Source organism: Triticum aestivum, chromosome 7B (assembly GCF_018294505.1).
Source record: "Triticum aestivum cultivar Chinese Spring chromosome 7B, IWGSC CS RefSeq v2.1, whole genome shotgun sequence".
Taxonomy (NCBI): Eukaryota; Viridiplantae; Streptophyta; class Magnoliopsida; order Poales; family Poaceae; genus Triticum; species Triticum aestivum.
The window spans coordinates 726,121,873-726,145,286 of NC_057813.1; the positions used below are offsets into that span (position 1 = coordinate 726,121,873).

Genomic DNA, 23,414 nt, shown 5'->3' on the forward strand with positions numbered 1-23,414 from the left:
CTCTCAAGGGTCATCTTCATTTTAGCCCCCCTGGGCCAATGCTTGTCTAAGTGTTGGTCCAAACTAGAGCCACTTGCGGTGCCGCCCCTAGGCAACTTGGGGTATCGTCGGTTGCCGTACGTACTGCTCATCTGGTCGTGGCCTGAGACGAGATACGCGCGGATACTATCAGGATGTCGGCACGCCGGGAGGTCTTGCTGGTCTTGTTTTATTACTGTCGAAATGTCTTGTAGCCGGGATTCCGAGACTGATCGGGTCTTCCCGGGGAGAAGGAATATCCTTCGTTGATCGCGAGAGCTTATCATGGGCTAAGTTGGGACACCCCTGCAGGGTATAATCTTTCGAAAGCCGTGCCCGCGGTTATGTGGTAGATGGGAATTTGTTAATATCCGGTTGTAATAAACTCGAAGTAAACTCTTCTAAAATACACCAACCGTGTGCGTAACCGTGAGTGTCTCTTTTCGGGGTTGATCGAGAGGAGAACACGGTTTCTGGGTTATGTCTGACGTAAGTAGGAGTTCAGGATCACTTCTTGATCATTACTAGTTGGCGACCGTTCCTTTGTTTCTCTTCTCGCTCTCATTTGCGTATGTTAGCCACCATATCATGCTTAGTCGTTGCTGCAACCTCACCACTTTATTCCTTCCTTTCCCATTAAGCTTTGCTAGTCTTGATACCCATGGTAATGGGATTGCTGAGTCCTCGTGGCTCACAGTTTACTACACCAACAGTTGCAGGTACAGGTTTTGCGATGATCATGACGCGAGAGCGATGTTACCTGTTTTGGAGTTCTTCTTTTGCTTCTTCTTCGATCAGGGGATAGGTTCCAGGTCGGCAGCCTGGGCTAGCAGGGTGGATGTCGTTTGAGCTTCTGTTTATGTTTCATCCGTAGTCGGATGTTGATCTTGTATATGATGTTGATGTATCCTTGTGGCATTTGTGCCTTATGTATATATCCCCATCTATTATGTAATGTTGATGTAATGATATCCACCTTGCAAAAGCGTTTCAATATGCGGGTCTATCCTTGGTGGGACCTTCGAGTTCCTTTTGGATAGGGTCGCATATTGGGCGTGACACAATGTGACATCTAGAAACAAAAACAGGGCATCAAGTCATCGGTTTCTACAACTAAAATCATCGACAAATAGTGACAATGTGGCAGGAAGTGAGGACCGAGGAAGTGAGGAATGAGGACTACCTCGGCGGCCGCCGGGCAGCCTGCAGACTGCAGCCTCGCGCCCTAGCCGAGGTCTCTGCGCCGCGCCCTCGCCGGACACGACGAGGCGGACAGGGCAGGAGCCGCAGAGGCGCAACCAGGGGCGCTGGAACGAAGAGTGGAAGGGAGGAGCCGGGGGCGCTGCGGGATGGAGCGGACCGGCGACGGCAGTCGGTGGCGGTGGCGGCGGGCAGCGACTGGCGACGGCTTAGGCTTCGTCGGGTTGGGGGAAGAGGGCGGTTGCGTCTGGTTCGTGCGGTTCGTGTGAGCGGCGAGAGGGTGAGTCGGCCTGGGCGGCTGGGCTAGTCGGCCTGGGCTCTCTGGGCTTGGAACTGGGCTACGCCCCAGGCAGAATTATTATTTTCTTATATATAGGCCGAGAAATTTTCCCACGCCCCAGGCAATGGCCTGGGCTGCCTGGGGCCCAAATCCGCCCATGCCGGCGGGGGCGGCCCGCGGTGCGGGAAACGATGCAGGAAGGGAGGATTTGGCGATCTCGCGGTGGTGGAAGACGAAGACGATGAGGGGCGTCGGCCAGCTGGCAAATCGGGCGGTCACAGAAGCGCTAATTGTAGGGCTGCGGTGCGACCGGCCCAAATTTGGGCCGGCGCGTCCGCGCCTATCAGTGCCCTTTATTATATGCATGCATGGTGCTATTCCATAATATGCTAAAGCCAAATTAACAATTTACCAATCCATCATATATATAAAATAAAATAAGCAACGGTTTATTCCTCGTCAGCGGTGGATGTGTAAGCTCATGTGTTCCCCGTCTTGATTCTGGATTTGGGTGCGTGTTTCAGTCAAAATTTTAAGTAGCGCACTAAGCTCTTCTAAATGCTATAACGCACTATTTAAAATGTTTTTCACGTGTTTGGACCAAAGATTCTTAGCGCATGACCTCTTCTAAACACTATAGCGTGCTATAGCGCGCTATTTAAAACCATGGTTTCAGTCTCCCAGGCAGCTACATCGAAGTGGATTTGGGTGCGTGTTTGACATGAAATGGATCATCACCTTACCATGGAATACAAGAAGAGAAAGACAATGATGGTCATGTCGCACCAATCAGGCCAGAATTGGAGGTGGCGACCGCGGTAAACCATGGACAATAGCTTGCAGTTAGTAACACCTAAGCCCTCCATGCTTACTAGGTTTTTGGTAACAAGAATCCTTGTTGAAAAATGCTAATGGTGTTCAATCACCATGGTGGATGTTTTCAAAATACAAATTTCCACGGCGCGAAAAAGTTCAAAATTTTATGTCAATACACATACACATGTATACCACGTATATGCAAATTTGCATAACATTATGCTTTCACAGGTGGCATGCAGAAAAAAAATTCAAATACATATTTCCAAAATGGACCGGAATTTGTTGGGCCAAAATTTTGTTTTTTTGTTGTTGGGCCGGAATTTGTTTTCATTTACAGCTTACAAATCACAATTTTGTAAACGAATTTTCACAAATTCGTGCGGAACACATATAAGTTTCCGTGGAAAAAATTGGAGTTCTTTTGAAACTTTTAAATGAGCTTTTTGTTTTTTGTAAATGTCCTCAGTGGTGGTGGTCCACCAAAAGCCTGCACTCCAATACTTCTTCTCTATATGGATACGTGTTCTAGACTGTAACATCTCAAATCAAATGTTGATGTCTTCGTGGTTAGTTATTCATCGATTATAAATGGTCTTATCAATGAAAGGACAAGGAAACTCATCTATGATAATGTACAAGTGGGGCTGATGGTTGGCACTTGCCGAGTTCTATTGTAATTGAGCTTTTTAGTCAACTTTGGGCAACACCCCTTTCATTGTGGGTCAAGGGAATGACGAAAGCTGGGTATCAGGTAGATAATGGAACACGATTGCCTAAACTGAATGTTTGGTTGGAAGAACGACAACAAATGCAGGATCTCATGTGCCAACATATTTCACGAGCTAAACACATTACGAAAAATTAAGCAGATAAAACAAGAACTTCGCTTGAATGTGGGTGATCAAGTTTGATTGAAGCAGCAACCATATATTCAGACGTCAATGGCACACAATACTAACCACAAGTCCAGTTTCAAGTTCTTTTGACCCTACCCTGTGATCACACGAGCGAAAGAAGTTACATACGAACTCCAATTGGTTGAGGATTCTTCTATCCTTACAGTGTCCCACATCTCTCGACTTTGGCATGTGTTAACACCAGCTGTAAGCGCTTCTTCTGAATTACCTGCTGCTTCAGATGTTGCTAATTTTCCGATGAAGATCCTGGAGAAGCGTTGCTCTCGCAACATTCATGAGCTAGGCTTGGTGAGGTTGTATGGCGATCTTGTCACACCAGACACATGGCCACATGGGAGAACCTCGACGATCTCCGGCATCATTCCGCAACTTCATCGACTAACGCCAAGAAAGAGGAAGGAGAGCGCCACATAATCTCGCGGGAACTCCTATGCAGTGCTGCAGGCACCCGTTAACGATCCGGCACTTGCAGTGCTGATAGCATGGGCCAGCCCACTAGCGTGCTGCCCCTGATTTTTTTATTCTTTGGTTACAAAAATAAAAATATGAAATCAAAAAAGGTTTACAGATTTAAAGCAAAAAGGTTCATCCATTAAAAAAAAAGTTCATATCTTTAAAAAAGGTTCAACAGTTTTGAAAAAAGTTCATAAATTTTTAAAAAAAGTTCATTCAAATTGAAAAAAAGTTCATACAATTTACAAAAGTTCATTAATTTTTGAAAAAGTTCATGAAATTTGAAAAAGTTCAAAGAAATTCAAATAAAAGTTCATGTATTTTTAGAAAAAGTTCATCGAACTTAAAAAAAGTTCATAAATAAAAAAAAGTTAATCCAGTCTTAAAAATATGTTCATCAAATTTCAAAAAATTTCATTGATATTCAAAAACGTTCATCAATCTGAAAAAAACAGTTGAAATTTTTAAAAAAATTGTAGATATTAAAAAAAGTTCATAGGATTTTTGAAAAAGAAAATGTCAACCGGCGCTTAGATGGGCCGGCCCATTTACGGACGCCACAGGCGCCAGTTAACGAAAATGCACGTTAACTGGCGCCTATGGCGCCAAATAGGAAATGGCTAATCTTGCTCCAGGAGGGAGCGCACACCAAACCACAAGTTCAATGGGCCTCAATTGGTGTTGTACATGTTTCAGCCCAACAATGTTGAAGGTAGCTTACCGTTCTAAGAGCATCTCCACTCGCGCTCCCCCCCCCCTCAGGCCGTTTTTTTATGCCAGCGCTAAAAAACGGCACAGTCGCGTCCCGAGGAGCCCAAATTTCATCGGTTAGGGCCAAAATTGGCGCCGGCGGACTCAGTCCGAACCCAACGCGATAGGGGCCGAGCGAGGGCGTCGGGCGAAAGAAAAAACACGCCAAAACCCTCCCGTGCCGGATTTCCACCCGTGGGCCCGCTGAGTCAGCGGCTGCGTCGTCGTCCTTAGCGCCCCGCCTTGGCTCCCGCGCGAATCAATGTGAATGCTGCTACCGGTCAGCGTTCCATTGATCACGGGCGGCGCAGTGAGGGAGCGCCGCCGCACGGCCCACACCCTCCCTCCATGCGCCCACACTGCTGCCGCCACCTCGCCGCTATAAATACCACACATCATCATAGCTGGCCGCAGACCCATCTCGCGCGGATCCGGGCAGCAACCGAGGTACGCCCCCGACAGCCACGGGCTGTGGACTGCGTACTTCCAGCGCCGCCACGCCGACCAGTTCGCGTCCACGAACGGCGCACCGGCGCCACGGGGGCGCCACAACTCCGACAGCCACCGGCAGTGGTGGGGCATCCCCGGACGCATGCTTCACGGCGTTCTCGAGTACAAATATCAATAAAACCGCCTGAATTTCGCCCAAATTGTGTCATTTTGTACGAAATTTGGCCGAACTTGTATTTCAAGAAACGACGTCTGGGGCCAACTTGGGGCGGCGGTTGGGAACCCGATCACCCCCACGGTGAAAATAGCGCGGCTAGCCCCAGGAGGCGATATTTCAGTCCCTGGGGCGCCGAACGGCTGGAGATGCTCTAAGTCATTGTAGCAGTAGTGAAGGAGTGCTGTTATTTGACATACCTGTAGCTCAAATAGACGACCCGACGCTTGAAGCGAAGCGCAAATGGGCTGACCCATGCTCATGAGCTCATTTAAGCGGGTTTCCTTCTTTTTATTCTTTGCAATTTCTATGGCATTTTTTCTTGAAAAGCAATTGGTGGAATTTTTATGGAGCTAAAAGCATTAAAAAACAATATAGAAAAATATATTAGAAAAACTGGTTAGTTTGTTAGAAAAAAGTTCACCACATATCAAGAAAAGGTAACCATACATTAAGAAAGTTCACCGTATGTAAAAAAGATCACTGTATAAGATATAAAATGTTTAGTGTGTATTTATAAAAGTTCATCGTGTATTAAAAAATAAATTTACCATATACTAAATAAATGTTCAGTTTTTATTTTAACAATGTTCACCATATATTAGAAAAATAAAATTGCAGATATATACAAAAAATAGGAATACTAAAATGTTTAGCTTGTATTTTAACAATGTTCACCATATTACAAAAATAGAAGTGCAAAAAGAAAAGAAAACTCCCCACAAATAAAGAAAAGAAAAGAAAACTAGGAAAAAGTTAAGAAAAACAAAGAAAGAAGAAAATAACCGTAAAATAAAAAAATAAATAATTAATAAGAATAATAAAATAAAAACTAAAAACGGTAAACAGATGAAAAACCAGAAAGAAAAAGCACCAACAGAAAAACAAAAAAGTAACAACAGCAAACCAAATAATATATGCTCTAGTCAAATTGGATCCACCTTCTATCCGCAAAAACCATATGTTATACTGTATGTGGTAAGCAACACAAATTTGATATATACTCCCTCTGTACCGTAATATATGTCGTTGGAGTAGCCAAAGTTTAGCTACTCCAGCGATGGTACAGAGGGAGTATAAGAAACTTTTCATCGGCATAAACTAATTGGATCCACCGTAGTGAAGGGGCATCCCGGCTAGGATCAGGAATGACACGGCGACAATGGTGTTGCGTCTTGTACGTTGTAACTATGTTCCTTAGAGCATCTTGAACAACCTTTCTATATTTACACTATCTTACTATTTTAGCAATCTTGGGCAAAAAATAGCGCCGGCTAGCCCCAAGAGAAGATATTTTAGTCCCTAGAGGCGCCGAACGGCTAGAGATGCTCTAAGTCATTGTAGCAGTAGTGAAGGAGTGCTGCTATTTGACATACGTGTACCTCAAATAGGCGACCTGACGCCTGAAGCGAGGCACAAATGGGCTGACCCATGCTCACGAGCTCATTTGAGCGGGGTTCCTTCTTTTTATTCTTTGCAATATCTATGGCATTTTTTCCTGAGATGTAATTGGTGGAATTTTTATAAAGCTAAAAACATTAAAACCAATATAGAAAAATATATTAGAAAAACTGGTTAGTTTGTTAGAAAAATGTTCACCATATATCAAGAAAAGTTAACCATACATTAAGAAAGTTCACCGTATGTAAAAAAGATCACTGTATAAGAAATAAAATGTTTAGTGTGTATTTATAAAAGTTCATCGCGTATTAAAAATAAATTTACCATATACTAAATAAATGTTCAGTTTTTATTTTAACAATGTTCACCATATATTATATAGAAACATAAAACTGCATAAATATACGAAAACTAGGAATACTAAAATGTTTAGCTTGCATTTTAACAATGTTCACCATATTTATTACAAAATTAGAAGTGCAAACAGAAAATAAAACTAGGAAAAAGTTAAGAAAAACAAACAAAGAAGAAAAGAAGCATAAAATAAAAGAAAGAAATAATTAAGAATAATAAAATAATATCCAAAAACGGAAAACAGACGAAAACCCAGAAAGAAAAAGCACCAACAGAAAAACAAAAAAGTAGCCACAGCAAACCAAACAACATACACGCGCGGAGCCGCGTACTAGGCAGGCCCTCGCTTGCGGGTGTATGCTCTAGTCAAATTGCATCCACCTTCTATCCCCAAAAACCACATGTTATATGTGGTAAGCAACACAAACTTGATATATATAAGAAAATTTTCATCCGCAGAAACTATTTGGATCCACCGTAGTGAAGGGACATCCCGACTAGGATCAGGAATGGCACGGCGACGGTGGTGTTGCGTCTTGTAAGTTGTAACTATGTTCCTTAGAGCATCTTGAACAACCTTTCTATATTTGCACTATCTTACTATTTTAGCAACCTTGGGAAAAAACCCTCCTCCAACAGCGTTTGTATAAGTGGTCTCTCACCAATTTTCTTTTACAAAGCTTGCTAAATCTGCCATCACACTTTGCATATTTGCAAACCCAAAGAGCACTTGCTAAATTTTGGCAAGGCTTTGTAAAAGTGGCCCCCTTCATATTTTTGTCTCAATGACTAGTGGGCCGTGTGTGATGTGTACATGTATGTGTGTGCTACATGTGTGCATCGTGTGTGCGTGTATGTGTATGATGCGTGTGTGTGTACATGCGTGTGTAGGTGTACGCGTGTGTACATAGACATGTGTGTGTTCGTGTACGCATGTGGGCTGTGTATGTGTCTGTGTACGTGTCTGTGTACGTGTACACGTGTGTGCTGCGTGTGTGTACTACGCATGTGTGCTGCGTGGGTGTATGCGTACGCGTGTGCACACAGGTGGACGAGTTGTGCTAGTATATCTGTGATGTGTCTATGACAAACTGTTCTCACATGACAAGCTATTTCAGATGACCAACAAAAATCTACAAATCTGAGTCAATCGAGGATTACATCCAACAGGAATATACTAGTCGCAGAACTATGCATGCAATTTACAAAATGCAAGAACAACGATGAAACTACAAACAAACAGCATGTATGCAATCCATGCTCCCTTGGTCTTCGACCAGTCGCCGTAGACATCTAGTGGAATGTAACATGGGCGAAAGGCTCTCAACTCCTCACCATGGGTGTGGTCGGAGGAATTGTTGAGCTGCCAGCGGATCCCGGCGGCGCTCTGCTGGTCGATGCTCCGCAGCAGGTTGTCCTTGAAGATCGCGTACCGGCGCTCCTCCTCGCGGATGGAGTCGTAGCTCCTCCCGTACTTGGCCTTCACTCCACGAAGATCCGCCGCGTCTCCTCCTCGCTCTTGTCCCGTATCTGGATGTCCGCCGCCGCCGCCAGCGACACCAACAGCAGTAGCAGCGATACCGCGGCCATGAGAGCCGTGGAGCTCCTCATCACCAGGCCAAGGACGATGGGAAGGTGTGTGTGGGGGGGGGGGGGGGGGGGGGGGGGGGGAGTGGATCAGATCTGTGGAAGGTGGGGATGGAAGTGAGGAAGAGATGTGAGGGGAAGAACGATCAGCGGCGCCATCGTGCAATCAATGCCTTCCATAAATTGAACATATAAACCTTGCTGTGCAACCCGCCATTCTAGAGCCCCCGCGTGCGTGATGCTCGTTCGGCCGCTCAATTCGTTTCCTGTAGCTCACTTTTGGCTTCTGGTGTGTGGTGGGCCGTCGGTTTTTTTTCACGTCCATAACTGCTTCGAGAGTGGATGACGAGTGGGGCTCGTCGCGTGTGGGGTCAAGAAAATAGCGTGGCGTTCGTCCAATTCTGTGTAAGAAAAGCATCAGACCCTAGACCGACAAGGGGTAAAAAGAAAAAAGCAACGCAGCCTCCTCTCCTCTCCTCGCTCGCCTCCTCCTCTCCCCCCACGCCGCCCCTCCTCTCTCCCTGCTCGTCTCCTCTTCCCTCGATGCCGGCCCCCTTGTTTGCTTGCCTCTCCGACCCGGGCTCTGGCTCTAGCCCTGATGGCAGCACACCATCACCCCCTCTGCTCAAGAGATCCAGACACCCCAGCCCGTCCGTACAAAACCAGAACCGCGGCTCCATACCTCGCCGCCTCTCCTCCTTTTCCTCCTCTCTCTCCCGCTCCGCCGTCCTGCCCCCATCCACCCGTGCTCGACCCCGACCCTGGATCCCATCCCGCCGGATCCGAGGCGTCTGGGCGTGGAGGCGAGCTTCTCCGACGGCAGCGATGACCACCATCCAGGCCCCCTTGCTCACGGAGGAGAGGCTACGACCGAGGGGATGCAGAGGAGGAGCGGGCCTCGCGGAGGAGGGGCCGCAGCTGCGGGAGCTCTCCACGGAGGAGGATTCTGTGGTGGTGGAGCAGAGCGTGCGGTGGAGCGGAAGTAGCAGTGGAGGCTGGAAGAGCGCGACGTGGCATCAGGTGGCTGCAGTGGCCGAAGGGGCGATGCGGCGTTGCTGCCTCTACCTCCATCCTGACCCTTTTACTCGTGCACAGGTACCAAGTCGTCTCTCTCTCTTGATTTGATCCCCATAAATTCTCATCTTCACCTATGTGGATTCTGTTTATCTATGCCTGCAATGTGTTTGAAAAAATCCAAGCAGTATGAGGAGAAGATTTTGTGGTTGATTTAGTTTTTAGGATCTGCCGCCCCCTTTTTTCATTTTTGCAACACACAACCTGTTTCATGATGAGACCCATCAATTATCTTTTCATATTTTGACAGTACTATATTGTTTACTTTGTGGAACTTTAGTTACCTGTAAGATGCAATCCACACCTTGAAATATTTGGTGTTTCTGGGTGCTCTGTCGTTGACCATAAAATCATGAAAGTTTGTTAATAACTTAGAAGGATATGCTTCCAGCAATGTGTTTCACGCATATTATGTATTATTAGTGTGTGGACAATATTTTTCACAGGCTATACTTGCAAGTGCATTTGCTCGTAAGGACCATTCGAAGGCCAAGGCCACAGCTTACCACGTACCGCAGGTATGGTTCCTTTTTTCTATAAATCCTTTTTTGTCACCTTAGTGAAGAACTGTTTATTTTGCAGCTCGGATTGATCTTGGGGCTTCTCCTGGGCCTACTTCTTGGAGTTGGCCTCCATACAGGTTCGAGATTATTTACAGAAGACCGTGGTGTACTGCATCATATCTACATGGCAACACCGGTACAGTTACAGTGTGCTGAATCATAAGAGTACTGCAACTCTGAATCTTGAAACGTTAATAGTTACGTTCCCATGATTTTCTTGCAGTTCATAGTACTTGCGAGTATACCCCTAAAAAATTAGTACCTGAGAGTATGGCAATCTTTCCTTATGTTTGATTACCTCAAGGCAATCTCTTGAACTAAGTAGAGTTATGTTTCCTATGTACAGTTTGTTGCTCTCGCTCAACCAATCAACACTTTAGCTTTTGTTTTCGACGGTGTCAATTAGGAAGCATCAGATTTTGCATATGCTGCTTATTCGTTGGCAAGTCCGCTAATTTTCCAGCTTATTTGTGCTCTGGCTTTCCAGCTTTCTCTTCTGACACATTCCATTGAATTATGTATCCTCAGATACTCGTGGCTGTTGTTAGCATCGCTTGCATGGTCACCCTCGCCAGTTACAGTGATTTCATTGGAATCTGGATAGCCTTGTCCATCTACATGTGCCTCCGCATGTTTGCAGGATTATGGAGGTAGAGTGAGGAAGCACTCTCATTTCATTATATTTTCTGAATTTTTATTATTACGACGAAAACCAAACAACAGATACCCGTATTCACTAATGGCTTGTTAAAATGGGCTTTCCGGGATGAAATATGCAATATCAAACGAAGCCGTAATTATTATACCTCATTGCTCGTTTTTGTTTAACTTTGGATCCCCTATAAATAAGAATACCTACTCCGCATTTGCTTGATTTTTCCTTTTGTATACCTGGCGTGGCTATATTTTCTATACTGGTTACAGTTTAGGTAACCTTGATTTATTTTTTTCAGGATTGGGACTGCTAGCGGGCCATGGGCTTTCCTTCGCAGCTGAACATGTAATGTACATTCTCGTAGATAGTATAAGGTAGGTAGAATATTTATACTTGTAAGCAACTTTGGAGTTCATACTAAGATTTGGTGTGTCAGTATGTGAAATCTACTATAAATCAAAAGCCAATATAAAGGTATGCTCCACCTTGATTGTCGCTACTATGTTCCACTCCTATATTGACCAGGGGCAGTTCTATATTATGCCAATTTTTCCTTCAATTTACCACTGTGTTTAGAGTGTACGTATCGAACGAACCAATTCCTTCAGTTATATCAGTACATATTAAAACGAAAAGGTGTATATGCTAAAATTGTTTGGCATCGGGCCATTCATCATCTCATCTCACAACACTCATGCCACATAACCTGGCTAGCTCACACCTTACTCAGTTCTATGTACCAGCTATGTAGATTTATTCACCGAACTGAGATGATGCGTGTGCTCAGTTAGATGCTGCTTGCTCGATTTTGACCATGCTTGCTGCAATAATCAATCTATCTGATATGAGACCTATCTATTCTTTGTTGACGTTTGGTTACAAATCCTGGAGCTATTCTTTTTGTATTGAGAATATTACCTTTTATCACCTTATTTGGCTGCAGTTCATCTTTCCCATTAGTTGTGTTAGTAAACTAAATTGAGAATATTTGTTAACTTTTTATGGCTTGGGATCTTGCAGCTGTGGCGGCTCGCTGTTTGTGTGGTGAGGGTTACTTCTCCTGGTGCAGTAGTACCATTTTGGAGTGTCCCTTGTTTGCAACTATATTTATCTACAGCCTCTGCTAAAAGGGCTCCTGTTCAGAGAAAATCAAAGGGACAAACAAAGTAAGATGCAAATAAAATTATCCACTTGGCTATGATTTTCGTACTGATGTGATTTGGCCTGCTAGATTAACTACTTTCTGTATGCTTAGTTTTGCGTCTCGTGTGCTGTTTAGACGCCGAGGGCCGTTCTTCAATATGTAGGCTCAAATGCACGTTTGTTGATACATCAGTTTAAGGTGCTTTTATTGAACCAAAAGTTAGTGTTGTTGGCCTTGCCAGACTGCCAGCCCTCAAAGAGGTAGTTCAGCCTCGAAGGAGAGGGGAACTGATGGATGCCAGGGAAAGAAACTAGGTGAAGCTCTGATGCTTGATTGAGTAAGCATCCTCTTCTTATCACTCTACTTTGTCGGTTGTCCACTGTAATGGTATGATCAGAATATTCCTCGAATTTGCTCCATGACATCTTGCTTGCCATGTGGTCACCCTACCTCAAAATTGATATATTAATCAATGAACTACTGTTTAGGCAAGGGATTATAGTCCCAGTAAACTATAAAACCAAATAATTGTTCCAAAATTTCGAATTTGCCTTTGCACATGTAGAAGCGCATCATAGATTGTTTAGACTTGGTGTTAACAAAAAAATGATAGTAGTATGGTCAGACCTATTTTCCCCACCTGCTTACTCATTTGAGTACATTTGATTGCACTTTTGGGACATTATTACCATTTTTACTTTTTACTTTGTTCATACACCGATTGTTATTTGGTTTAGAGGTATGCTACTCCAAACATATGTTCATTTTGGGTTTAGATTTTGTAGATTGAACTAATGCGATACGAAAATTATCAGTCACCCCAAAGGTTCTTCCTTGTTGGTTTTGGGATTAGTATTTTGATCTCTGTTTGAAAAAGGACAAACAAGAACATACTCACTAACACCCTCGGGTTCCTCCCTGTTGGTTTCAACATCAGTATTTTGACCTCTGTTTGAAAACTATTAGAAAATGACAGATAAGAACACACTCATTGACACCCTCTAATATCTTTTTAATTATGAACTCAGTTAGCTGAACTTTATCGCATAGATTTCTAATGGTTTAATACTTTTTTCGTAATTTGAGTTGACTAGCTCTATGAATATAGAACAGAAATAATTGTCTCGTATTCACTTAAGGTTCATATACTTTGTGATTTTTAGCTAGAACCACTTCTTTGTTGGGGAACGTTGTAGAAAATTAAAATTTTCCTACGGTTTCACCAAGATCCATCTATGAGTTCATCTATGCAACGAGTCAAGGGAGTGAGTTTGCATCTACATACCACTTGTAGATCGAGTGCGGAAGCGTTCAAGGGGATGGTGATGATGGAGTCGTACTCGCCGTGATTCGGATCACCGATGACCAAGTGCTGAACGGACAGCACCTCCGCGTTCAACACACGTACGGTACGGACGACGTCTCCTCCGTCTTGATCCAGCAAGGAGGAAGGAGAGGTTGAGGAAGACAACTCCAACGGCAGCACGACGGCGTGGTGTTGTTGGTGCAGCAGTACTCCGACAGAGCTTCGCCAAGCACGTACGGAGGAGGAGAGGTGTTGGGGAGGGGAGGGGCTGCGCCTTGAGTTGTGTGTAGCAGCCCTCCCCTCACCCCTCTATTTATAGGGGAAGGGGCAAGGGGGTCCGGCCCCTCTAGATGGGATCTAGAGGGGGGGCGGCGGCCAGGGAGGGGGGACTTGCCCCCCAAGCAAGGGGGGCGCCCCCTTTAGGGTTTCCCCCCCAAACCCTAGGCGCATGGGCCCAAGGTGGGGGGCGCGCCCAGCCCTCCAAGGGCTGTCTCCCTGCCCCTTGCGGCCCATGTGGCCCTCCGAGAGGGGTGGCCCCTCCCGATGGACCCCCGGAACCCCTCCGGTGGCCCCGGTACAATACCGACATGCCCCCGAAACTTTCCGATGTCCGCATGACAACTTCCCATATATAAAACTTCACCTCCGGACCATTCCGGAACTCCTCGTGACGTCTGGGATCTCATCCGGGACTCCGAACAACTTTCGGTAATCACATACAAGTCTTCCTAATAACCCTAGCATCACCGACCCTTAAGTGTGTAGACCCTACGGGTTCGGGAGACATGCAGACATGACCGAGACGACTCTCCGGTCAATAACCAACAGCGGGATCTGGATACCCATATTGGCTCCCACATGCTCCTCAATGATGTCATCGGATGAACCACGATGTCGAGGATTCGATCAAACCCCGTATACAATTCCCTTTGTCAATCGGTACGTTACTTGCCCGAGACTCGATCGTCGGTATCCCAATACCTTGTTCAGCCTCGTTACCGGCAAGTCACTTTACTCGTACCGTAATGCATGATCCCGTGACTAACCACTTAGTCAATTTGAGCTCATTATGATGATGCATTACCGAGTGGGCCCAGAGATACCTCTCCGTCATACGGAGTGACAAATCCCAGTCTCGATCCGTGTCAACCCAACAGACACTTTCGGAGATACCTGTAGTGCACCTTTATAGTCACCCAGTTACGTTGTGACGTTTGGTACACCCAAAGCACTCTTATGGTATCCGGGAGTTACACGATCTCATGGTCTAAGGAAGAGATACTTGACATTGAAAAAGCTCTAGCAAACGAACTACACGATCTTGTGCTATGCTTAGGATTGGGTCTTGTCCATCACATCATTCTCCCAATGATGTGATCCCGTTATCAATGACATTCAATGTCCATAGCCAGGAAACCATGACTATCAGTTGATCAACAAGCTAGACAACTAGAGGCTTACTAGGGACATATTATGGTCCATGTATTCACACGTGTATTACGATTTCCGGATAATACAGTTATAGCATGAATAAAAGACAATTATCATGAACAAGGAAACATAATAATAATCCTTTTATTATTGCCTCTAGGGCATATTTCCAACATTCTTAAGTATCCACATCTATTGGGCAGCTTGAGAATTCAGTTTTTTTCGTATGACACCAGACTGGGTACAACTAATATGGCGCCATGTTTGCTTCAGTCTATGTACCTCGCCTTTTGGCCTTTGTAGCAAGTCAAAGTAGTAGATGTCTAATGATCAGGTGATTAGTATTTTGCATAATGATCAAATGATTCCTCCACTAAACGTAACGAGTGCATGCTGGTAGTTGTTGCATAAGGACGAAAAATAACATGGCCCGCTGTCATCCTGCCTGCAAATCCCCCCCTCATCGCCATGTTTTTGTATACACCATGCATGGAGCACATAGCTGCACATGGACTGATTAGCAAACACTTGTTGTTGTGTGATGATAAAATCACCAATTAGTTAATTTTGTATTTGACTTTGCTTGTTCAATTGTTATCAGTGTTTTCAAATTTGGCACCATATATATCATAATTAATTGGAATCCCTTCATGCAGGAACCAGATGCTCCCAAAGTTCTTCTGGTTGAGTCGTTTACTTACTAGCAATGACATTCACAATGGGAAGCCTTTATAGCAGGCTACTTTGATTGATTCCCAAACTATGGCTTAGTTACAAATGTTTTGGCGGTGATGTTTCATACACTAGTCCAGTGTTGCTACCCAATGATGAGTTGTATGAAGCACTTTGAAATGCTTTGAAGAAAGTCTTTTAGGTGGCGGTTCTACTGCTGCTACTCCTGTGACAGCCAAGGTGTAGGTTGCAGCCCGTAGAATTTTAAGGAGGAAAGGAAGACATGATTTCTTCTTGGTGAGGTGAGTTGTTTCCTTCATATACACATTGAAGCGATGACAGACACTCACCGTGCTTGTTTGTTCATGTAGAAAGTCATTTGTTTTCAGTAGTAGAATTTTTTTGATTAACCTAGCTGAATTTTGTGGCTCAGAAGCCGCCTCCTGTATGTAGGCATGCTTAGATCTTTTGTAGAATCAGATTGTTAATATTTCCTTAGAAGTAAAAAATGTTACCTTTTCCATTACTTGTTTACTTGGACCCAAACTGTTCATTACCTATTGTATCTAAAGAGTTTGTCTTAGCGTAGCGTGCATTGGAACCATAGTTACAAAGTTCGGCTTAGCATGCTTTAGAACAGTAGCTGCAGAGTTTGACCTCTCTATTCTTATTTCTCTATATACTTGACACATACCTGCCTCCAACGTGTCCATGTGATTCCGATGAATTTGCTATATCTAATTTTTGAGCTTTTCATTGTCTTCTAATTGTTGCATGCATTTTTCTAATATACCATTCTCTCTCATCCAAATAACTAAGTGTTTATAAGGTGGGCGGCAAGGCGTGCTAACAGCGCCTTGCAATTATGCTCGCTTTAGGAGCTTAGGAGCTTAGACGTCTACCTTAGGCGCTTAGGCGTCAGAGCGGTTGGTGCTCACCTTAGGTCGCCTTACTACCTTAAAAATCATGATAGTCACACACTCATGACACATTACCTTTGAAGCTTGTGTATGTGAATGTATAGGTACACTTAGTGATCTGCATTGGTAAGTACTAACTGAACTGAATATCTTGATCACAAGATATATCTTTGTTGGCCGGCTTGGTTTAAGAACCCATTAGCTGGTTTATACTCCCGTCATCCCAAAATAAGTGTCGCTTATTTAGTATAACTTTAATAAATCAATGACACTTATTTTGGGACGGAGGGAGTACAATATTTGTCCGCTTATTTCTTTGTTTTTTTGTTTTGCTTTCAATCATATGTGGCACAGATGTGCAGTTCAAAGGCAGGGCTGTGTCAAAGACGTGAATCAAATAATTATGCCAATTGGTGCATGTTTTTGTTGCTCTTAGTGTTTTTGTTATGATGATTTTGCTATCTCAGTGTTTTCGTTATGATGATTTTTCTATCTCAGTGATCCGTGTTTGACAATCTGTTACCTTTTATGGGCAGTGCATGTGGAAGTGTACTATGCAAGCATTATGGGACAATGACACACTGCTTATTCTACGTTCACACACTCTGAAGACCACAATCAGACTAAGATGCCTAAATATACTGTGAGGCTGCCTATATATAAGTGTTTCTGTAAGCCGGATATAAGCTATTCTACTATCTGTACTACTATCTGCCATTGCATTATATTTCCAGCTACATCTCCTACTAACAGTCCTTCTAACTGGCTTCTTGCGCCATTGACGCAACCGGGTCATCTAGTATAAGAAATGCCACAATCAAAGCCCAGCCATAAAAACAGTAGTATTTGACAGATTTCTTTCCGCGGATTCTGTGCACCATGGATGCATGCATCGATTCAAGGGAACAAAATATAAGAAAGTAGATAATACCCCGCGCGTTGCTGCGGAATATGTAGAATATAAACTTCAAAAATATTATGCATATTCAAGGTAAAATGGAAGAGAAGTGTTTCAAATTTATTATTTGTTGTTTCATAGGAAAAATGCTTGTGTAATTTTTTTAAGTAACCAAGTCATCTTGCCAAGATTAGAAGTTTTTTTTTTGAATTTTTTGGATTGCTTACCACATGTGTAGCGTGGTGTTGCCAAGATTAGAAGTTGATTCCGTACAGCAAGTCTTGTTCCTTTTAGATGCATACCAGATTATTATTGTATGAAGAAATTATTACTGTATGAAGAGTGCAGACCTCATGCATACCATTTCAGTCTAAATAGCTCATGTGTCTTGTGAGACAAACAGAAAGCATATACTCCCTCTGTAAACTAATATAATATCTTTTAGACCACTACTTAGTATATATTGCATGGCCATTTGACAATATATGGAACAGACTACTCATGGCTCATGGCCCTATCACCGGAAGGTATCATATTCCTTTCTATTGCAACAAATCTGCGGAGTAAAACGTATAGATACAGGTGGATAGGGGATGCGAGATCAGGATAAAAAATGTGCATCAGTGCCCATGGCCATTTTTCTTGTTTTTCTCTGTCGTAGCCTGTACTCCTGTGTTGGTGTGCCTTTTGCAGCCGACCACACAAGGCATCTGGTAGAAATTTAGGGCAGCCCCTAGCGGTCCTCCTAGATGCCGTCACTGTCGAGGTAAAGATAGTTGGCGCTAACTCTCTGCAGGGCGAGTCCGGCGGCGACCGCGGTCAACAAAGGCTCTGTAGACGGGGCTGAAGCAAGTTGGAGATGGAGATGATTGACTTGAGATCGTTCAGGGTGCAGCTGCAGCTGTGCGGGCTCGTCCTCATCAGCATCCGCGACAGGTTCTCCAAGGACAGCGACGGCAGGTTCATCACCGTGCACCACCGCCGCACCTATCACGGCTCTGCACCCCGACTATGTCTCCTCCTCATCGCTGCTGCCGCCCCGCCCGAAGCACACGAAGAGGACCCCGCCCCTCCAAGTTGTCGCTGTCAACCACGGCCCGCCCTACATAGCGTCGGCTTCAAGGCCGAAAAGAATCCCTGTCAGAGACATTCTCCGCGTTGCTACCGGAGTATCCTCCCAGGCCGGAAAGAAAGGCATCTCCGGGTTCCAACGGTTGGTATGATTTCCATGAACCGACCAGAGCCAATCCCGAGAGCGACGCGGGGAGCTACCTTCTCTGGAATGGAGACTGAGAAGGGAGAGGAGGAGCAGGGCACCACGGACGCTGCCTCACCAACACACGCATCACATCAGCAAGAGGAACACCAGGCAGAAGGAGAGATTTTTAGTGGCTTTTCATGGATGCGGGTGTGAACCATGAAGGAGGAGAGGAGAAGACGTGTGAGGCTGCAAGCGCAATTCGAGTGGCAATCTCGCGAGGCGATGTGTAGTATATATAAAAGGTGCAGACGACTCCTCAGTGACCATCTGTTCGTTTTACATTATTACTTTGCATTTAATTTCTCCCTCTGTGGTGGAGAAGGTGACCAGCGGAGAAGTAGATGAATAGTTTCTTTAACAAAGAAAGAAGAAGAATAGGAACGTGCGGAAAACTAATTAGATGGGCCGAGAGCATATACAGGAAGGTCATACGTTGGCACTTGCAGTCCACTTGTTTAGACAGGCAACGAAGGAAATTTAACAGGGAGATGAAACAAAAAGTTGAACGTAATGTACTAAATACCGATGATGTGGCTGTTTTACACATGGGACCTACTTGATGATATGGATGGGCTGCATGATGAGAGAATATGGAGAAGTGGGGAGCAACTTCTTAAGAATGGTAGATGCCTGAGCAGGTACTACCTCCGTCGAGGTGAATAAGTCACTTGCGTAGTTCTAGGTCATCGATTTGAGGAATTAAACATGTGTTATATGTCATGAAAAGTATATCACTAGATTTCTACACGGATGTAGTTTCTAAATATATATATATTGTCACATATAATGCATATTTAGATAGTTAAATCGTTGACCTAGAACTACGTGAATGACTTATTCACCGAGATGGAGGTAGTAACGAAAGTACAAAATATGAACAGCAACATGCATCGATTCAGCAACGAAATGTCTTGCGATGCAGTGTCCCACTTGCGTTGCAGCCTCTCGGCTGCCTCCCGGGCCTTGTGGTGGCCGTCCTCTGCCTTGTGGCAGGCGTCGTGCTTCGAATAGATGATAGCCAAACAGAGAAACTCTTGAATGAGCAGGCGCTGGTTGTGGGCCTTAGACTCCTTCATCTTCGACCAGTTTGGAGCCTAGGCCTCAGCGAGCACATGCGGTGATGCCACTTGTGTCTTCGCGAAGGACATCGACTAGAGCACCCAGCACCATTCCAAGATGGTGGAACGTTGCGAGCGCGACAAGGACGCCGAACCGTATGACCCACTCGACCTGCCGAGGTAGAACTCTTGGTGGGGATGGATGACGCTAAAGATGGTCGCCGTGACGGCGGGCTTACACGCGTGGGGGCTCTTAGTCAATCAAAGAGTTTCTCAGACGTTCCCTTTCCTTCTAACCAAAAAAGGCGACCAGGAAGGCGATACGGTTGCCGGCTTTGGCTCCGGCGATTCCTCTCCCCCGAGAGCCTCTGGCTCGCCGGTGGGAGAGGGGTCGTCGGATCCGATGTGCGGCCTTTTATAGCTATAGACTAGGGTTAGTCCTTCTAGCTAGGTTTTCGGCCGTGCGATGCATCGCTCCGGTGATGTTGTCGGCGGCGCCGAATAAATCGCCTCTAGATCCTGCTTCGGTGCGGCATCTCATGGTGTTGTCGGCTTTGGATCTGGGTGGTGGCTGTGCTGGCCGAGGTCCGCTACGGCGGCCTAGCGACAGTAACGATTGGTGTTGGTTGTCTGAAGTGGTTTTCCTAGGATCTGCTGGTCTTCTCTATGCAGGTGCGACTTTGGTGTGCTCGATCTTGCTCGCGTTGCTGTGTCCCTCCGTCGTGGATGGCGGCCGCCGCCAACAGCCGGCCCTCGTGGCACTGGGTGGAGTATTCCCCGGCCGCGGGTGCGGATCAAATGAGGCGTTGGCCTCTTCTCTCCACGTGGGTGTCTCCCTGAAGCACAGGCTCATTCGTCTTCGATGTGGGATTCAGTTCTGGCGAGTTTCGAGCAGCGACGCTGGTGATTTGGTTTCTCCTGAACTTCTGGCCTGTTTGGTTCCAAATAAGTCACCAACTTATAAGTCGAAAAGTGAAAAAAGTGACTTATTTTGCCAAACAGACCCGACTTATAAGTCACCCCAACTTATAAGTCATAAGTTGCTTCACCCAACTTAAAACTTATAAGTCACCCCCTTTTCCGTAGGTCCCACCACTTGCATGATGTTGATTGGTGTGGGAAGGTGTGTCAGATGACTTATAAGTCAGGTGACAACCAAACAGGCATGACTTATAAGTCACTAATCTTATTGGAACCAAACAGGCCCTTCATTGTAGTTTCCTTTTGTTTAGGAGCCTTTTGCACTTTGTATGCACCCATGTACTGCTTCTGGCGGCTTCCAGTGTTTCTGAGTAAAGCTTGACTTTTCGCACAAAAAAAAGGAGTTTCTCAGACCCTCCCGGATATGTCAGTCGGACTTGATTTCTGGTGGCTGCTAATACGGGGACACCGCCTCCCACTCGAGATTGGACCAGTCGTCGTCGTCGTCGTCATAGCAGGGCTCCTGCTTGACACACGCCTACGCGATGGAGGTTGATGGCCCAAGCAACACGTGGCCGTGTGATGGCGCGAACGGGCCAGTCTGCGGTGGTCGGGTGTCACCGTGGCGGCGTGAATGGCAGCCTAAACTCCCAGAAGATCTGTTCTCGTGGTGGCTCGTCGACTCGTCGGACCGGTAGACGCTGAGCAACCATAGTGCCTTGCAGCGATCACGCTTCTCTACGGTCACATCTTCTTGCCGATTGCGATGGGGCGGCAGCTAAGGGTTTGGGTTGGAGTGATGTAAAGAGTGAGCCAGGAGGATGTTAAAAAGGGTGCGGGGAAGGACTGTTTGTCGGACATGGTGCACGTCTTGACTCCCCTACACCACCTCTTGACTTCCCCCTACACCACCATCGAGTTGGCCGGCTAAAATTCTCTGGACATGACCGTCATGACAAATGGACCTAAAATGGGTACATGCCTTGGAGATGCCCTAATACTCAAAAGCTCCAAGTAAACTAATTTTTTACATGCACGTATTTCTGTGGAAATGGGCAGTTCCTTGTGAGTACTGACAGATGTATAGGTATTAACTTCACAAAGGACTAACAACTTCAGTATGCATCTTATGATCCCGAATATTGCTACAGGCTTGCCGTCGTCAGTCTTCCTTTGATGGCTGATATTAGAAAGTATTTTAATTGAATATAGATATTAGGTAGGATAATTGATATTAGGCAGTATATGACACATTGATATTAGGTAAGATATTATTTGGGCGTTAATTATGTGATTTTCATTGACATTGGTATTTGGTACGATATTAATTGCCTGCTAAACATATTAAGCACTCGCTATTGGAGTAGTCTACGTCGTTTGATTGAAGCGGTTTGATGGTCCAGATTAGTTGGACCTACCCCTTCGGGTCTTTTTGTATTGGTACTAGCTAACTGCTCGTGCGTTGCAATAGGAGTATAAACATTATATAGGTTGCCTGGATTACACGTCCATTATTACATTGGTGTGCTAAAATCTTGCAAGATTTGTATGCATTTGCCATGATTTACCTGCCATCTTATTGTTAAGCAGTTATTTAGTATGAATTTATTGAGTTACCAAAGAATATTTTTTGTCGGAGAAAATTCGGAGATGAAAGAAGCAATCAATAGGAGAAGGGAAGGAGGGACATAGAGAGGTTGGACGAAGGAGACAGTGAAACATGAACCTTACATTTTTTTATAAAGTAGTATAAAGAATTAGTATGTGATTGCACGTCTATTATTACATTGCTTTGCTAAAATTTTAACTAGATTTTGTATGTGCCATGATTTACCTGCCATCTGATTGTTAAACACTTATTTGGTAAGAATTTATTCCCTTACCTAGAACAATATTATTTCAGAGAAAGATCAGAGATGGGAGGAAATGCCATCTTCTTATTAAGCAGTTATTTGGTAAGATTTATTGACTTAGTAAAGAATATTATTATTTGAGAGGAAAAATCAGAGATGGAAGAGAAAAGGTTAAACAGGAGATGGGAAGGGGGGGGGGGGCATAGGGAGCTTGGACAGAGGAGATGATGAAATAGGAACCTTTAGTTTTTTGAAGTAGTATAGAGATAGATATAGATATATTTCTTACAATGCACTCATTTGGCCCATTCCTTTGTTGCATGCCACACTGGCTGGCGACGTACCTTTGTGGGCCTAGCGATAAGCAGATGTTCCTCTTCGGTCGGGTTCGGGTCACTGAAACGCCCCCATCTTGAGTTACGGCTTGCCTAAACCTGCTGCTCAGAGAAAGGATGGCCTGATGAGCTTGAAGTCTTCCCATGAAACCAGTGCTTCAGTAAAGTTGCTTCTAGGACAAGTAGTTAGACGATCGAAGCCGGCCTGTGCTAAATGCTGCGCACTGAACAACTCACACATGTACCTACACACAAGCATCACAAGTAGACATATGAGGTAATACCCGTTCATCCTATCGTGGGTGTTGCTTTGGGAGAGAAACGTGAAACATGATGCATCCGAGAACCTTAAGGTGGGGATTGGCAATATTCCACAGCACAGAAATTCTCCGGTCATGGGTGTTGCCTAATGTTTGTAGGAACTTCTTGTTTGTACAAATACTTGAGCATGTAGGTAATTACAACATGCATATGTTCCTTGAATACTAATATTGTAGTTTTTCTAAGACATTCAGTATTCAACATAAATTTAAACTTGTGCACCGTCATCTCTGCACCTTTTGTTTATCCATGTACTAATTAATTTGCATATGTTCTGCTTTGCGGTGTGAACACTAAGACCGGGAAAAGATGCTCAACCTGCAATTTTGATGTGTACCACTATATTTAGTCAGACTAGAACAGTTGGAGTGAGAACTTAGATGTATGGGCATCTGACTAGTATAAGTCCAAACGAGCAAGTTACTAGCAAGAAAAAGCAACTCTTCCATGAATTTGCGTTTACTAGCTAGCTTTTCAAATAAAGCCGGAGAGAAGAAGTTGAATATGACATGAATTTCGGTGTCCTCCTTATTCTGTTGAAAGGGACCTCAGCATAAAT

General features: G+C 44.7%; 1 protein-coding gene and 1 pseudogene across 1 annotated transcript; one reads left to right on the forward strand and one right to left on the reverse strand.

Moving 5' to 3' along the window:
* Nucleotides 1-8,006: 8,006 nt before the first annotated feature.
* On the reverse strand, nucleotides 8,007-8,467 carry LOC123156570 (oryzain alpha chain-like; annotated as a pseudogene).
* Nucleotides 8,468-8,899: 432 nt separating this feature from the next.
* LOC123159649 (uncharacterized) lies at nucleotides 8,900-11,893 on the forward strand. The gene is made up of 6 exons (XM_044577461.1): nucleotides 8,900-9,538; nucleotides 9,964-10,035; nucleotides 10,100-10,216; nucleotides 10,609-10,730; nucleotides 11,034-11,109; nucleotides 11,756-11,893. Exons 1-5 carry the CDS (start codon nucleotides 8,987-8,989, stop codon nucleotides 11,074-11,076), a joined length of 906 nt encoding a protein of 301 aa, XP_044433396.1. The 5' UTR covers nucleotides 8,900-8,986; the 3' UTR covers nucleotides 11,077-11,109; nucleotides 11,756-11,893.
* Nucleotides 11,894-23,414: the final 11,521 nt, after the last annotated feature.

Coding starts and splice junctions, on each gene's coding strand:
- LOC123159649 (XM_044577461.1), top strand. CDS start 8,987: ATGCCGGCCCCCTTGTTTGCTTGCCTCTCCGACCCGGGCTCTGGCTCT. Junction 9,539..9,963: donor ACCCTTTTACTCGTGCACAG/GTACCAAGTCGT, acceptor TATTTTTCACAG/GCTATACTTGCAAGTGCATT. Junction 10,731..11,033: donor ATGTTTGCAGGATTATGGAG/GTAGAGTGAGGA, acceptor TATTTTTTTCAG/GATTGGGACTGCTAGCGGGC.